The 17,632-nt window shown below is 35.8% G+C and overlaps 1 protein-coding gene across 1 annotated transcript in view; it reads right to left on the bottom strand.

The window, feature by feature from the left end:
- Positions 1 to 489: 489 nt before the first annotated feature.
- DGKB (diacylglycerol kinase beta) overlaps positions 490 to 17,632 on the bottom strand; it is a 302,803-nt gene continuing 285,660 nt past the window's right edge. Inside the window, exons 24-26 of the mRNA XM_088150655.1 lie at positions 14,171 to 14,291; positions 11,611 to 11,671; positions 490 to 3,848 (exon numbers count right to left, since the gene is read on the bottom strand). Of these exons, the coding sequence (XP_088006781.1) occupies positions 3,741 to 3,848; positions 11,611 to 11,671; positions 14,171 to 14,291 (290 nt within the window). The 3' untranslated portion in view covers positions 490 to 3,740. The remainder of the gene's footprint in view (positions 3,849 to 11,610; positions 11,672 to 14,170; positions 14,292 to 17,632) is intronic.

The raw sequence follows: 17,632 nt of genomic DNA on the forward strand, positions 1-17,632 counted from the left end.
CTGCCCAGTTAGATAAGTTCAGCTTTCTCAAATGGCTATGCTGGTAAGAATTCTGGAAGTACTGTTCTAGAACATCTGAGGTCTACCCGGTTGAGGAATGCTTGGCGAGCTCGTCTATATTCTAATCTCAGTTCCAGGGCCTGGAAATCTTTGTGAATGACACTCTGTTTATTTGAAAGCAGTACTCAGTAAATATTGAATTTTGCTAGTCTATCATCAACACAGGTGTTGTTTTTTCTGTAAATACCAAAACACTGTGGTTACTGCTTACTCTTTTGTATGAATCACTCCTGCAAAACTTCCCAAGGTGCCTCTTTCGCAAACTGCATAGTAGCAAGAGCACATGTCAAATGCTTTAAGGCACACAAAGATTCGGTAAAGGAAAAAAGTATATACTTTTGACAATTTTTTGGAAGAATGAAATTGACAAGATATGCTGAAAATCATGCATCAAACTGTATCATTATGAGAAAATATTTATTACTGGTAGCCATAATTTCATAAAATCTACATACACATTATGTGATACTGAATCAGATGTATTTATGTTAGAAGCATAAATATATGTGCAACCATTGTACTAAATGTAGTGGACATTTTTATGTAGCTCACAAGAAAATGAGTACTTACACCATTATGCATGTAACATAGTTGTTAACATCACAGTATCCATAGTTGTTAAACTATACACTTAGGTTTGGTGACAGGTATCTTATTTTTCAGCTTGAATGCCACATTAATTGGTATTCTGCTGTTAATATTTACTATTAAGAATATTTTCATGTACCTGTCATTACCAATAATAACTTCTTTGGATTTATCTTCAATTATATACAGCCAAATCGACCAAATTCTGTGACATATGCATATGTACCATACCGTGCACTACAGAAAGAGTGAATACTTCTTGCATTTCATATGGATGAGTGAATCAACTTGAAAAGAGATTTGACTGATCATTAGCAATATATGGCATAGACAAATAAGGATATTAATAAATCATGCATTTTAAACAAGTTTTTGATGGTGGGATGTTTGATAAAAGGAAAATATACAAAAATGAAACTCAAGCAATTCTCAACTAAGAGAAAAAGAAATCACAAAGTGTTTCACCCATGCTTATATCACACTTGGAGTATATCACTGAAATAGACTTAAATAGACCCATCTGTGAAATGGGTCTATTCTGATTAAGTCTGGATTCAATCCAAAATCTTTTGCCATATATATAAAATCATTGCAATGCTAAAGTGGTCATGGGCTTCACCATTAGGGAGTACTACTAAAATCACACAAAATGTATTGTAGTATTGAAGCTATTAAATGCATTTTTAAGGGGCCATGGAAGAGATAAAACAGTCTTAATAGAAATTATTGGATTCAAGAAAGACTTTATCACATAATTTGCATCATGTGAAATCTTAATACTGGCACACATACTAAGTATGTGAAATACTTAATACTGAAATCTTAATACTAACCTTTTTAAATGCAAGTCACCGTTGCATAATCCTCCATGATGGCCTGGTCAGAACCCTCCAGTTAAAAATAAACATACCAAATCTTGCAAGATTTTAGCAATCTCATAAAAGGATACTAAAACCTCAATACATTTAAAGGTCTGGCATGATGTCTCATGTCAAAATGCAAAATCTCTCAAAGTTTGGAGATCTTGTAAAAAGTTGCCCATTATTTAATATGCAAAATAATATCAACAATAATTTTCAGTATCTCAGCATTTTGATCTGCTCTCCTGCCACAGTTGATTTTAAGTTTACTGTGTGTGTGTTATGAGCTTTTTGTACCATTTAAAATTCTAGAAAACCAGGCTTCAAAATGTACGAATAGTTCCCAAGGATAGAGAAGGCTGTCTGCTGCAGTCATCCCCTACTTGAGTGTATGAAAACTAGGACAAGGGAAGAACTGAGCTACTGTACTCTGCTTTTACTTCTTTAGAACCCTTGAGAATTAAAATAGGCTTAAGAGTTTTCCAAATTCAGTATCTTCACTGGGTCTCTAGACCTTCTTGTATACTCGTGGAGGGTAGCTACTTAGAAGATGCATTATTCAAAGAAGCACATACATATACATCTCCAGAAGATCTCAGATGGAACTTGAAGTGACTGAGTCTCCATGCAGCTATGACTGCAGTGGCTTTTGACCTTTGAGGAATGTACACAAAGAGGAGCAACTGCAGGCTGTCATCGCTTCCATCAGAATAATAAAAGCAGCATCATGACACAAACTCTGCCCTTTGGGGATGCGTGTAGACAAGGGGGAGGGCTTGCATCAACAGCAGATATTGCTGGATACAGGGGAGCACTTTGCTCACAATGGAAGCACTTTAGTGAATGATTTGCAAAGACCTAATACATATAATGTCCCAGTAAATATGGTCTATCCACATATTAGAACCCGCGTGTCCAAGGTGAGCTAGTAAACCTTCACTGATGAGCTTTATATAATTCTATAAAGTTATGAATCTCTATGGATGTATTGTCGAAGGCCTGGAAGACCCGGAAGACCCACACCAGCCATCAATCTCTATGGATATTAATTTTAATTTGTGAATTTCAATCCCTGTTCTTCCACAATTACTTTGACACTCTTATGCAATTAAGAGTTTGCAAAAATGAAACTTAACCAGAAAATTAATTATTTATCCATTCATCTAATTCCTCATATGCTTACTACATTGTTTGATGGAAAGGAAAATGTAGTCTATTAGGCATGTTATTTGCTTATTTGTATCTATATCTGGTACACTGGTGAATATATAAAACTGAAAATTAAAAGATCAAACATCACTGGCTAGTTTTCGCATATTCCATTTATAGAATATATACGCTTGTGTACGCTTAAATATAATGAAATGTGACTGTGACAATTGTTGAAAACACAAGAATCAAAATATTCATATTTCTCAGAGAGGCAAGAATGGGTGAGCACTCAGGTCACAAATTCAGGGTTTCTTCTGTATTGTGTGAAACGGCCCAGTACTTCAGAAAAAGGTTAGCAACATTTATTTGAATTCTGTTCTTATGCCTACGCTTTGATGGAAATGTTTGTAAATGTGATAACAATTGAAACATAAACAACATAATTCTAAACATGCTTATGTGAAAGTTAATCCTCCTCTGGATAATGGGATGTATGATCTGTTAAATGTGTTTCTGAGTAAAGCCGAACTTAGAAAAATAAATGAATCTTTCATATTTCAGTCTTGAAATGAATTGGATCCACACTAATCTGGACTACTTCGATTTAAGAGAAACAACTGGTGAAGTATTATTTATTTGTCAGCAATAAACAGTGAGGCTATCATAAATCTCTCTATATTTTCCTCAGTAGAGGCCTGGAGAGGTCCAAGGAATTAAATATCTCATCTAAAAACTGAAGCAAGCAGGTTGAGGATCATATTGTATGAAAATCACATTTCTAACACTGTTGCGTTTTCCCCCTCTTCCATTGTGTATTTATACTGTAAATTAGTGACAGTAATGCATGCAACAAAAATATGTTTTATCACTTTATGTAAACATTAGCTTTCTTCATGCAAAATGCCTACAAAACTGTGGCAACAAATTATTCTAATAGCATCATTTTACATTAGCTCCATCACAGCAACTGTTATTCCTGATTCCATGATTATGCAGTAGAGAATATTTTAAAAACCCTTGAAAGGTTTCCAGTATACACGTTCCAAATCCCTGCTAATTTGATTTTGTAAGGTTTTTTAACTACTCTTTGCTGCAGTTCCTTGTTCTCTTAATGATGGAAGAGAAGAGGCCAGTTTTGGGAGGAGGCCCCATCAGAATTGGAGCTTGATTCTTGTGGGTAATTTTTATCTGGTGAAAGAGAAAACAGTTATCAATTGTATCACCTGTCACAAGATAATTTTAAGCTTTCCTTTCCTAATTTTAAAAACTTATTCTATTAGAACATGTTCAGCAGGACAAATGAATACTATTTTTAGAAGCTGATAATAGACTGGACCATTATTCGAATGAAAGGTTAACCTAATCATATCAATTATATTAAAACCCTTCTAGGATCTATTTACGTATGTTTTAGAGCATTTTAAAGTCACAGTATCGTGAAATACAAGAAAACACATGTAAAACATTAAAACACTGTAGCAACAAAAGCAGATAAAGTATAAATTTTGCACAAAGTAGCAGATATTTAGTAGGCAAAAACCATATTGGAATAAGCTTAAGACAAGGTGTTCCTTCCACACAATAGCCATCCCCCCTGACTTTGTGGAACCACAAATATCATATAAAATTCTAATTAAATAGGCAACTGCTTTCATCTATAGGATAAAAGATGCACAGAATCCAATATACATTTTGATCCAAGGAGCTGTGAATGGCATAGAAAAATATGTGCTTGCAACTATATACACAGTTCCTCAGAGTAGATCTGTTGGGTATGAATCTCAGTACAGTAATGAGCTCATGCTCCACTTGAAGCCCTTGATCTGGTCATTCTCCCCCATGTTGTCTGTTGTGTCCTTCATTTGGCAAATAAGGAATAGAAGCTGCTTCTACTCTGGTTTGCTTTTGCTGGATTAAGATGATAATGAATTCTGTATCCATCATATATTAAAAATTGGCACTCAATTATATCACTATGCCTTATTTATACTTTTGGGTTCATTGTGCTTAACATGAACTTCCATGCTTAATCTGAAAATAACCACTAGGATTTAAAGTTGAAGTCTAGCATGTTAAAAAGGTCAGAAATGATTAAGTAGCATTCTAATTTGTTAATTAATTGGTAATAAAGTCAAATCAAATTTGAAAAGCCTGTTTAAAACTGTATGAAAGACTACTTCATTGCCACCTATTTTGATTTCTTTGATATAAAACCAGAAATCACCTTAAACGAGACAACCTTCGTGTAGATTATGTCTCCAATTTTCTCTAATTCAAGTCTAAATTAGAGAAGACATTTTATGAATGTATGCTATGCTCAAAGCTAATTGAAAGCAATTATCAAAGTGGCATTTTGTCTGTGACTTTAAGATACATTGTGAGATAATAAATGATTCTCATTATGTAATAAAAAGGTCACATCTTGCCTTTGGGCCAGTGAGGCTTACAGTTTTTCAAAAGCTACCTGAGACATTTTCTTTAGTGAACTACTGCTAATACAAGAGCTATCACTTATTAAATATCAGTTGTCATCCACACAGTACCCCATCACAGATAAGTATTTCTTTGAAAAAGAAACACCGACTCATTAAAACTGGCAAAAATATATCTCTTAAAGTGCATGCCTGACATTTTCAAGCTTAAATGAATATCCTTCACTTGTCATTCACTAATAGCAATGAAACAAAAAATGTACACTAAGAGGAGAGGCTCATTAAAACCGAGGAAGGATGCTTCTTGGATGAAAATTTGCAATCAAAAGATTATATATATATATATATACACACACATACACACACACACACACAGAGTAACACACACACACACACTTCTATGTTTAACAAATGATCAATTTTGATTTTTCTCTGTTTTTCTAATCCTTAACTTGTTTTATTACAATTGTAGCTTTTTAAGAAATGTACAAGAAAAATGGTGTGGATTTTCCTATGTATTTGTCCTAAAAGATGCGTTTTAGTATGCATTTTGCCTACACACACATTTTAAGTTGTTGTACAAAGGTTGTTAATGTATTTTCACTGCTGTATACATCCTCTGCATATTTTTAAAAAATATATATCTTTCTACATACATTTGGAAAATTGCAACACAAAATCCTGAAAAGTAAACATTTCAAAGGCTCTGTTCTGGTTCATACTCTGATCTGGGAAATACAAACTTTTCAGGCAGACTAGCTCATGAGTGTGCTGAAAACGGTCCATTCGGAAAGCTATCCCTGTGTACATTTCTACAGCAAAATTGTGGTGAGAATTATTTGAAAGAGAAAATGAAGTTAAAGTCACCTTTCTTCCCCTGCCCAGTAAAACAATTAAGGAGGACTATGGTTAACAGGGGGGGATGCGGTGGCGCAGCGGCTTAATGACGCTGAAAGTTGCCGGCCAGAAATGGTCAACGCTTCAGCGGTTCGAGTCCAGCCTTCGCGTTAAACAGGGTGAGCTCCTGTTTCCTCCCCAGTTCCTGTCAACCCAACAGTTCGAAAACTTACGTGAGTAGATAAATGGGGACTCTCACTCTGGTGAGAGGAAAAATGCTGGCGGCGCCTTGCAAAAAAGGAGTTGGGAGCAGTTGCCAGTAAGCGCAAAAAACCGCGCGCGCCCGAAAAGGACACGAAGCAACGGAAACCCCGCCTCCTGCGCTCGCCAGCTGGGCTCTGTCCTAGGAAGGAGGCTCTGGCAAACCACTTCCGAAAAACAGTTGCCTTGAAAACTGCAAGGACTCGTCCAAGCAGTCACTGCAGGGTCAGCAATGACTGAGCGCAGACAAAAAAAAAAATGGTTAACAGTTCTTCCTACAAGCCCTGCAGGACAACTTTTGTGTATCTGAGAGAGACCTTAGTATGAGAATGGATGTTTATGTGATTGTGTACAACTATATTTTTGTATAGGTATATTTAGATGCTAACCATGTCCCCAAACTACCCTTATCTGGATATTTTTTTAAAGCATGGGTGAGTTCATCCATTAACTGCTTAATCCAGAGCACACTATTAGATACGGAATGGCACAACTATAGATCTCATCTTATATTGTGGAATGAATTCCAGAATGAGAAATTCACAATTCAGGTATCCAAACTAGCATTCTATATTAACTATTGGTTTGCAAACTTAATGCAAAACATAGCTTAGATCCAAAGAGCCTCCTTTCTCAGCTACTTGAAAGTTTTCACTTTCTTAGTTCCTCTCCAGACTATAGACCAGGAGACTACAGTGTATGGCTTGTGGCTGCACAGAGTCCATGGTCCAAAAGCACATTTTTATGATGTACAAACTGTCCAGAGTGGGCAGTGCTAAAAATTCAACTCGCTTTTGGTGCTTTTGAAAGCTTGGGGGGATTTTGAAGGACAAAAGGCTTGCATGGGTTCATTTTAGCTCTGGCCTAGACTACTTTTGAACTGTAGCTCTCAACATGCCTGGTGCAGCACTAAGACCAAAGGAAGTTATGCATTTCTGTTGTAAATCTTCATGCCCTATCAGAAGTGTATTTGAAAAGTCCCAAATGAGCTGCAGGGAAGAAATGTTTGAGAAATATTTGAGAGTTCTTTAAGTAATGTAAGTGGGTATGCCCTTCTTTGGATTCTGCTTCTAATTTCTTGTATTTGGCTGGCATTTAGGGAAAAAAATGATTATCAACAGATCAATTTTGTTTATTTAACAAGCCATGGCTCTATGTTATCAATGAATCCAGCCATTACATTTTTTTTATTCTCAGTTTGAAATGACATCTGAATTGAGCAATGCAGTGACAATGATAGGAAATATTAAAGGAAAAATTGTTGAAGCATTAAGGCCATCATCAATGGACAGAATCGCCTGTTTCCTTTCCTTTGACTACTAAACAAACTGGGTCACTGAAGGGCAACTCTTTTTGCCTGTCCTAAAGAGTAACTTATTGATGCCATTGGAAACACTATTGGTCCATATGGAGGATAAATTCAAAGGAAAGGCTAAAAAAAAAAAAAGTCTAACAACCAAACGGAGTAACAAGAGAAAGATGAGCTTGGAGGCATCTATGAAATGCCATGAAGGGCATGACCCCGTTGGAGAAAAATGTACACTTTTTAAAGATTATTTTTGAAGATTGTTCAAATGTAAAGGCTCAGGACCTTAAAGGTACAGAGGAACAATAATTGAGAACCTTAAATTGATAATGTAGAGGAGCCCATAAGAGCACCTCTTTTCAGATCATTAAACACAGCCCTGTCTTTCTTAGGGCTCAAAGCTGCCCGGGAACCTTGTCCGTTGTCAGTGTATGCCAGTCTAGAAAAACATGTGGTGGCTTTAGCGATCTGAAAAGAAGAATTTCACATGCACACCTGCAGGTGTCAAAGAATTTGTTCAGACCTATTAAATATAAAGCACATTTGCGGGGATTTGTAAGTTTTTAAATTACACCAACATTCCTGTCTTTGTTTACACTCTATATAAGCCTGGCCTTGCCCAGTGAACCACCACAGTGCTTTGGAATATCATTTTTTAAAAATTCTTAAAACAATTTCTTAGCAGTATCATTGCACCAACTGAAATTAAATATAATTAGTTTGGCATTAATTAAGCTTTAATAATGTACTCTAGTATCACCCTTAAATAGTGTGATCCATTTCCCCTTCACACAGGTAAATTGGAAAACATGGTGGTGTCATCATAATTTTTAAACATACTGAGAAAATGACAGAGCTGCAAAATTAAAATAAATGATTAATGACATTTTTTCATGTTTTATACTAATAGGTATTGCTGAGCCTTTAAATTAATAAAGCTGTCAAGCTCAGGGTTGTTACAGGATCCAGCACTGAACCAAAATGGAAATTATGTATTCCACAGACACCTAAAGATGACACTTTGGAATATTTTAAATTTTAATTAGTAGGTGCAATTATTTTGGCCCCTCCCCCACCTTTAACCACTACAAATTAATTGGCAATTAGTCACAACTAATTCTTTTTTTACAGTCTGAACTGGAAAGATAGGTGATTACATCTCAGTATAGTTGTCTAAGGTGCAGAAAGCACACAAGCAGTAAATTGTATTGTCAATTATACGAAAAGAAAAGAACCCCAAAGAAAATAAAAACAGAAACTTGTAAAATAAAACAAAAAATGTGCATAGGTAAACAAAAAAGGTGTATGCAGTTTAGTGAAGGGAACTCTGAAATAACACCCAGCTAAACAGCAGAGTGACAAACCTCAAATGTAGGCAGATGAGTTATTAACTACTAAATAAGATGCATGAGTTTGGATAGGAATTGCTTGAGCACAGCTAGGTATGTGTTCCCATACGAGTCATTCCTTCCTAGGAAGACCGTGTAGTCCTACTATGCAAAGCACAAAGGAACAGGATATCGTTCTCCACACAAAGCCCTGCTCTGTGCTTTGGACCTGATGCATCAAACTATTATACTTTCATTTAAAATACAAGCTCTTTCAATCAATTAGTTTGACTCAGGAACTTCCTCATGAGCAGCATTCTAGCACTCCTCCTTATGCCAAAAACTCAGCTGTCTTCCACGGATACATCTACATAGCAAGTCACCCTTCTTTCCCCTTCCACTTCTCTGTCATGAAAGTAAGCCTGAATGACAACACCATCTTCTTGAGCTTCCTTACTAGATATTCAGATTACATTGTGAGATGGTATGGGTGTTCTTTGCAGTATAACTTGTCCCCACGTGGATAAACAGAAAGAAATAATTGTCAATAGATTTGATAAATCTCGGAAGTCACATCTTTTCTCCTTGCTCCTGGAGCACAACAGATTGGTTTTTATTTTGTGTCATCATGAGTCACCAACCCACCGTGATCTCTTCTGTTCCACAGTGTTTCTGTTTCTTCCCTTGAAGCTTCAGAGCCTTCTTCAGTAGGGCTTGAGACTTTTTCTCAGTTAATGGTGTAGAATCGCTTCTATGTCTCTTGCTTCTAGTTGTCACTCTTGTGATTGAGCTTGTTCCTTTGATTATTTTCCTTATGGAAAATTGCTTCCTTGTAGCACTCCCTTTGTTTGATTTGATAAACCTTAAATCTCTATTATGAGAAATGTGTCTACTCACTTCTCAAATCCTCTGATTTTATTTTCATCCACATGCCACAGATATAGGCCTGGTTGTTTTGAGGCAGGAACACAAACATGCCACAAGCAGTACAAGACATGACTGCAAATTCATCTCCACTTTTTGTTTCTTAAGATACTTCGGTTTCTTCTTTTCCTTGTTTCTTCTTTTCCTTTTTGGCTCTCAGGTTACTTTAAGTACGTACTTGCAGAGAAAATCTACTAGAGATTTCCCATTAAATTCTTGCTGACCCTGGCAAATTCCTGTTTGCTGACCCTGTTTAATCACTGTGTAAAGTTCTCTGGAACTTGTTACCTTATATTCCTCATATACTGTCAGCTTACTCAACAGAAAACAATCATTCAGTCATACACAATGGGGAATCAGTAGCTAAATATCCTTTGTGAATGGATATGTTCCTGCCTTCCAAAACTGACCAAACCAAACACCAAAGTAAGTTTCAAAGTCCTATTTTGATCAGGTTAATGGAAGGAGCTGATAATTTTTCCTAATCTGTTCTTTCCTACAGAATGTAATGTACAGCAACTGGAGAGAGGGACTTCTCTGCAGTTGCACCTAGACCATTAAAAGATATCCCTAGATGTTAGATAGAAAGATGGATGGATGGATGGATGGATGGATGGATGGATGGATAGTAGATAGATAGATGAGACCAACATCTGTTCAGTTTATTTGGACTATTAGTTTCTAATTCTGTTGCTTTCATTAAATTATTTGCTTGTTTCCCTATGCTTATCTATGTGATTTTTGTCTGTAATTGGTTTATTGGGCACACTGAATTAGCTATTGGTGCTTTTATCTCCTGTTCCCCCCCCCCCCCAATAATGGCTTACTGATATTCTACTTGAAAGTTTATTTAATGGTAATTCATGCTTTCTTAGGGAATTCTTTTACACTAACTTGTATATCAACTGGCTGTAAGATGGCATAGAAATCTTTCAAACAGTACACTTAAAAACCTATAGTATGATCATTTAAAAAGCATGCTTGCAAACACATGTAGCTAAATGATTACTTGATCCTATATAATGTTGCTCATTCATTTATTTAAGGTGGTTCTTCACATCCCACTTTCAGAGATGTGATTGGCTGTGGTATGGAAAAGACTGTCTCAAGAGCCACACCAAGGCCATGGATCTTCCTGTTCAGAAAACCCATCATGTGGGTTTTCCTTTGCCTGGTTGTTGATGTTTCCATGGTGAATTCAGTTGTTTGCTCGTCTGAAATTTTATTGTTTGCTCTCCTTTTTCTTTAAAGTGTTTCCAATTATTTGGAGCTTATTATCTTTTTTTTTTGATTAACTACTTGACATTTTGTTATTTTAACCATCTTGTTATCTTTCTTCAGTGTTCTTTTTAAAATAAAGGTGGAACATCAATTTGAAATTATCAACATACAAATGCATCCATCTGTGATTGCATTCAGTTCCCTTTTGAGTGAACACTTGGTGACAAACTTGGGTGTAATGTGTGAATTGGTTCTAATGGATTTAATCAGATTTCCTATTTCTTCTCTAGAGAGTACATTAGAAAAGAGACATCTCCCATCCTCTCTGCATCATGATTACATTTCCTTGATTATTTAATCAAAGCCTGACAAAGTCTTTCAGAGTCTTGAATGGGTTTGCATAAAATCAGTTAGAAAGCCTGAATGGCCAGAAATATTTAGTGAGCATTTTTTTTCATCAAAGTGAACTGAAAGCTTATATGTACTGAATCATACATAAGGAAGTAATGAATACAGTTGTACATTGTACTGCATAAATAATTCTTACTGAAATATATGAGCAAGACTTCAGGATCATAGAACAAGCACTAGTTTTATTGTTTTGACCAGCCTATTTCATATACTGATCAAGATATACTTACTGTACAAGGTGTTTGCATCCATGGCTCTCCATCAATCTGCATGGGCAGAGATTTGCTTGTCCTAAAGCATAATGTATAGGAATGACAAAGAAAATAAATCAAGTGCATGTTCTCACATGTAAAATAGTACATTCTAACTTTACAATCTATCACAGTTGAAAAATAAGGCATAATAACTTTTTTAACATATAGTATTTCAAGTCCACAATAAGTCCATAATTTGCTATTTTTTAAAAATAAAATATAAGTGTGATTGATGTAACAATTTTGGCTAGAGTTGGTCTTAGTTAACTTTGCCATATGGTAAATTAGCAATTTGATTGTTTCAACAGGTCTCCAATAGGCATGTCTCCAGGAGGCATGTGAGCCAACACATTTGTCAAATCATTCACAGAATTAAAGAATCATAGAGTTGGAAAGAACTATTTAGGACACTAAATTCAACCCTCTACTCAACAACAGGAATCCAGATTAAAGCATCCCTAGCAGATTACATCCCAGTTCATGTTTGAATATAACTAATGAAAAAAACTCACCACTTCCCATGCAAATTGATTCCACTGTTGAATTGCTCTTACCATTATAACAATTATCCCAAAATTCTCCTGGAATTTGTCTTCCTATAACTTAAATTCTTTACCCTATGTAATGTAGCTAGGATGATAGAACACAAGTCTTGCCCTCCTTCCATACAACATTTTTCAGGTACTTGAAAAGTGCTCTGTTTCACCTTTTAGTCATCTTTATTTTTTTCAAGCTAAACATATCAAATTCCCCAATCTCTCCCTGTAAACTTAATTTTCAGTCTCCTGGTCATCCTCATTGCCCTTTTCTGACCTTTTTGAAATGTTTCTGTAGAGATGTGTAGAATGGAACACAATATTCATGATGGGATCTGACCAAAGCAGAATATAGTGAAACTATTATTTCCTGTGATTTGGAAACAATAGTTTTATTGATTCACCTTAACATTCAGTTATCTTTTTAGCAGCCATATTACACTACGTATTCACATTCAGCTTGTGATTAACTTCAATTACAAGATCCTTTTCACACATATTGGAACTAAGCCAGATACCTCACATCATACTTCTATGCATTTAATATATTTTTCTTAAATGAATAACTCTGTTTATTACATTTTATTCTATTAATTTCAGCCCACTTCCATAATTTACTGAGATCATTTTGAATGGTTTTGTTTTAGTATTAACTATCATAACCAGGTTTATCTGTGCAAATCAAATTCCTTCCATCTTTTAATCCAAGTCATTAAGGAAAATCTGGAAGAGTACAAAGCCCAAGACTGAATCTTCTGGTACCCATCTTGAGTTGGATTCCTGCTGTGGATCTTCCTAGTAGACATGCCATCTATACCATATTTAACTACCTTACCTCTCAGAATCTCTTAAATGCTCAGACTTTACTGAAATCTAGACATATTATGTCACAGCATCTGAAAATGTACTCTGGGATGTAACAGATTTGGTTGTGAAGATATGAACTCATCCAAAGATGATGACAGATATTCCTTAACTATATTTCCATCACTCTCAGGCTGTAACTTGCTCTTCATTATGGCCTATCCTCTTCTCAGAATCAAAATGTTAAAGTAAGTGATCTTGCTTTTTCTTTGTTGTCTATTACCCTTTTGCCTTCTTTAGAGCAGCCGCTATACATTATTTTCTCTTCTCTTTCTGTTTTGAACATATCAGAAGAAGTGCTGTTTGTTGTCCTTTGCATCTTTGTTAATGTAATGCCATTCAGCATTTTAGCTTTCCTGATGGAACCTTGACAGATTATGAATACCTGTATGCATTTTTCTTTGGTGACTTGCGCAATTTTCCATCTCCCTTTTGTGTCCTGTTTCATTTTTGTATTTCCACTAACCTTTTTGCGTAGCCATATTGCCTCTTCTCATGTCCCCTATTTTTTTTCTCACTAGAACTGTTTCACTCTTCTTTTTTCAGACATTTCCACCTATCTTGTGCCTCTTTTCCCATTAGCTTTTTCTGCCTTGAATCTTATTTATCCTTAGTTCTGAACTTATTACAACTGAGTTATGCAATTAATAGGTTGGATAGGACATATTGACCAGTCAAAACCAACCTGCCATACGATGATGACAAACACATGCTGATCTCACTACAGCAGAAAAGGTTATATCTCAAACATTCAATGGTGTTGTCATATTACATATTTTTGGAGTGCCAAACAACTGATTTGACATAAGAATGTAAGCAAGACAAGTTGTATCAGATCAAAGGTCTATCCCAGTATGGTGCTTTTCATTTTGTCCAACCCAAAATGTTCTGAGATAATTCTTTTCCACAGTTGCTTGCCATTTGATAGTCAATGACATATTACTTCTGAATCAACCACTGAGACTATCTTTCATGATTTCCTTAAAACCTCATTTAAAAACATCTAAACTACTAATTAGTACTTTTCATAATACTGAGTTCTACAAATGTATTACTTGTAGTTGGTGAAGCTGATGCAACCTTTCCTGATTGATAAAGGCAGGGAAAAAGTTTTTCAGGGGAAAGATGGTTCTTACCTAATGATAACAGAAGAACACTGAGAAAGACGTCTTCCTGCACTTTTCAGTCCTGTATATATTTGCCCCATTTCCATGGCTCCTTCCAGGCCAACCACTTCTACCAGCTGATCACTCAGGTCTGAAAACAAATGCACAGCTCTAATGAAAAACTGTGGAAGAAGCGTGAATGCTAATGCAAATAGCACTCTCTTGTCTTACTTTCCTGCCTTCTCAGTAAATATATCTACATATAAACTGGAAACCAATCAACAGTTCTTGCCAAAGTATTACCATTTTTCAGTAACAACTTCTTTGAAGAATATATTGGAATGAGAAGAATTTGGTCTTGGAATATTCTAGCATGTCATTCAAGAAATCAATCTTGGGGCAATTAAAATAGAAGGAAAGCTGTTTTTAACAAAGCTATGTTCTTGGTTTATAATTTAAAAAAAATACTACAATCTTTATATTGCTACCTTTCCACAAATATAATCAAAGAAACCATAATAAGCAAAGCATATGTTCAAACTGCAAAAGAAAAAAAAAGAGTAAAAGAAAACATTAAGATTGAAAAATTAGCACAATATGCTAATCTGAAAAGTCACCTGAACTGGATGAAAAGAGAAAAGGGGTTTGTTCTGAATGTAAAGCTTCCTGAGCTGAGAATGAGCACGATCCCTATGTAATGGCCGATTGCATTGTCTTCACTCTGAACTGCTTTCCTTCAATTTCCTACTATGTCCTGACTGAAAATTATGATTTAATAACCATTTATTAATCAGGATCTCAAATCAGAATCAAACTGTTACAGATATGGTTAATAGATGGATTTTAAATCATTCTTCATATACATGTAATGGGAATGTAATAAATGTTGTCTTCTAAACTACGTACATTACGTCAGGTGGGATATATCACTATCTGTCCATCCATCCATTGGAAAGACCTTAGTGTATTTGGATTAGCAAGGCACACTGCATGCCCACTGCATTCTGCCCTTCAAATAGCCAAGAAACTGGAACATGCCATTGTAGCTAAACCCTACACATGCTTATTCAAAAGGAAGTCTCACTGTATTCACAAGTAAATTGCATACCCAAGTGTCTTTATTAAGGATTATATCCCAGTGACTTCTGTTTCTTTAGAAAACAGGCTTTAACATGAAGTTTTAAAGTTTTATATTTAACTACTCAGGAATAAATTATACTGAGTTAAGTGAGACCTATGCCTATATAACCTAGTACAAGACTGGAGCATCAGACTGAAAGCTTATACATAGCAGGCCAGGAATAAATATACTGAACTTGGTAAAAGTTATTTCTAAAAAGCTGTCTTGGCACAATCTATTGAACCACAGACTAACCAACCACATATCAGCATAGGATGATATGTAAATTCATGCTGTATGATTAAATGTGATTCATGAACCCAGATATATGATCACTGATTCTGAAAAGTACTAAGTTAAAACACACACACCCAACACTTTTTGTTACTCTACTTTTGCTTAAACTTGTTGCCAAGAACAGATGGATAAGGAACAAAAACATTTTATTTCATGTTCATTAATAGTTTTTGCTTAACATTCATGTTTCATAGATTGGTTGTTAATACACATTTTCTTAGAAAATATTCTTCCAACTATAAAAACTAACCAAATTTGCTACCCATCTATAATCAGCTATATTGTTTAGTATAGACAGAGATGGTATGAGAAGTGGAAATCCCAATGTATTTTTTAAGATCAATGAAAAATCTTTGTTTATTTCACAGTAAATAAACAGTAATGTAAATAAATGGGTAATGAAACATCAGCAAACAGACAACCAAGCTCAGACAGCACCAAGGACTCCACAGTCCTACCTCTCAAGATGGTTCAGGGTATGGGGATATGGAGGTCATTACTGGAACCCTCTCTGAGGATAGGATGGCAGAGTCATTGCTTTCATTCAGGAAATATTTGAAGACCATTCTCTTCCGGTGGGTCTTTGGAGGGTAGATTGGTAATTGATGCTGCCTGCTCTATTTATTTTATTTATTTATATGTCAGATTTATATAGCTGCCCATCTCACACAAAGCTGTAATTATGCGGATTTATTATATAATTTTATTAATTAATTTATTTCCTTAATTCATTAATTTATTTCCTTATTAGTTGCTTCAGTTGCAGATTAGTTTAAGTGATGTACACTCCAATACCATGACACAACAAAATATTAAAACACTAAAACATTGTATAATATACCAAAATAAATAATACCGATGATCATCATGCTGAGCAATTACAATCTCAGTAGCAACCAATCACTTACTGTAGGGTGGGAACCCACCATTCTATCAGTCCCCAAAGGCCTTCCAAAATAGCCAAGTCTTATCAGCTTTCCTAAATGCTAACAGGGTGGGGGTGATCTGACCTCAGGTGGAGAGCACTGTTCTAAAGGAGAGGGACAACAAGGGAAAAGGCTTTGCCTTGATGGAATACTCCTTCATTGATGGGGCTCAAAGGGTACCATCCCTACTAGATTTTATTGGACAGGCAGAAATCACTGGGAGAGGGTACCCCTGCAGATACTAGATCCAGAAACAATTAGGACCTTAAAGATGAGCCTTGAATTGCACCTAGAAGCAAACAGGCAACCAGTATAGCTCTTACAGTAGTGATCTCATCCAGGAGAATAGGGGGTTCCCTTAACTACCTGAGTTGTTGCATTCTGGACCAGCTGTAGCCTACAAATGGTCTTCAAGGTATCCCCATGCAGTGTGAGGTGAAAGAGTCCAACTAGGTAAAGCCAGGGGAATGTGACCCCATCCAGAAACAAGGATGAAGTATCTCTTGATACTCTTGAAGGATTGAAATTTTCTCACACCCCACACCAAAATCATATGTGGAGGAAGGAGAACTACTACAAACATCCAGAGGCAGACTTAGTGTTGATGCATTAAGATCAGCAAAACCAAAGCACTTAGAACTTCATATGAATAATATTCAAACTTTAATCTGGCACAGCAAAACTTCTTTTGAAAAAAAAAAAAAAGGAGCAAGTGTGGGCAATGTGATGGTCATACATAGTCCTTGGAAACCAGTCCATTTAAAGTCCTGCCTTCCCTTATCTGTGGTGTCCAACAGCTTTTGACTAGCTGATCAGCAGGCTGAAGAAATCACCTTTCACGTGATGCAAATGAGATGTCAGTTTGTATATCTGCTCATGTAGATTTGGCCTCTGAAGGCGCTGATTGATAATTTAGATTTATGAGGGCTGCCCCACTCAGCACAGGCTCTATGCTGATTCCACAGTTTATAAAACTATAAGGCCCAAAAGATTACTCACTCCTGTATTACAGAAAATCACTCAGTTTTCTTAGGAGCAAGCAATATAGATGGGAGTAACATTCCATGTGCTGCTTGCCACCTTGATTACATCCATATGTACGAGTGACCTGTTCATTTTTTTTAGCTTTTGCTTGCTTAGATAGGCTGG

This window comes from Python bivittatus, unplaced genomic scaffold, assembly GCF_059951505.1.
Source record: "Python bivittatus isolate LINGU-HERP-01145 unplaced genomic scaffold, Pbiv_v1 ctg000610_np1212, whole genome shotgun sequence".
NCBI lineage: Eukaryota > Metazoa > Chordata > Lepidosauria > Squamata > Pythonidae > Python > Python bivittatus.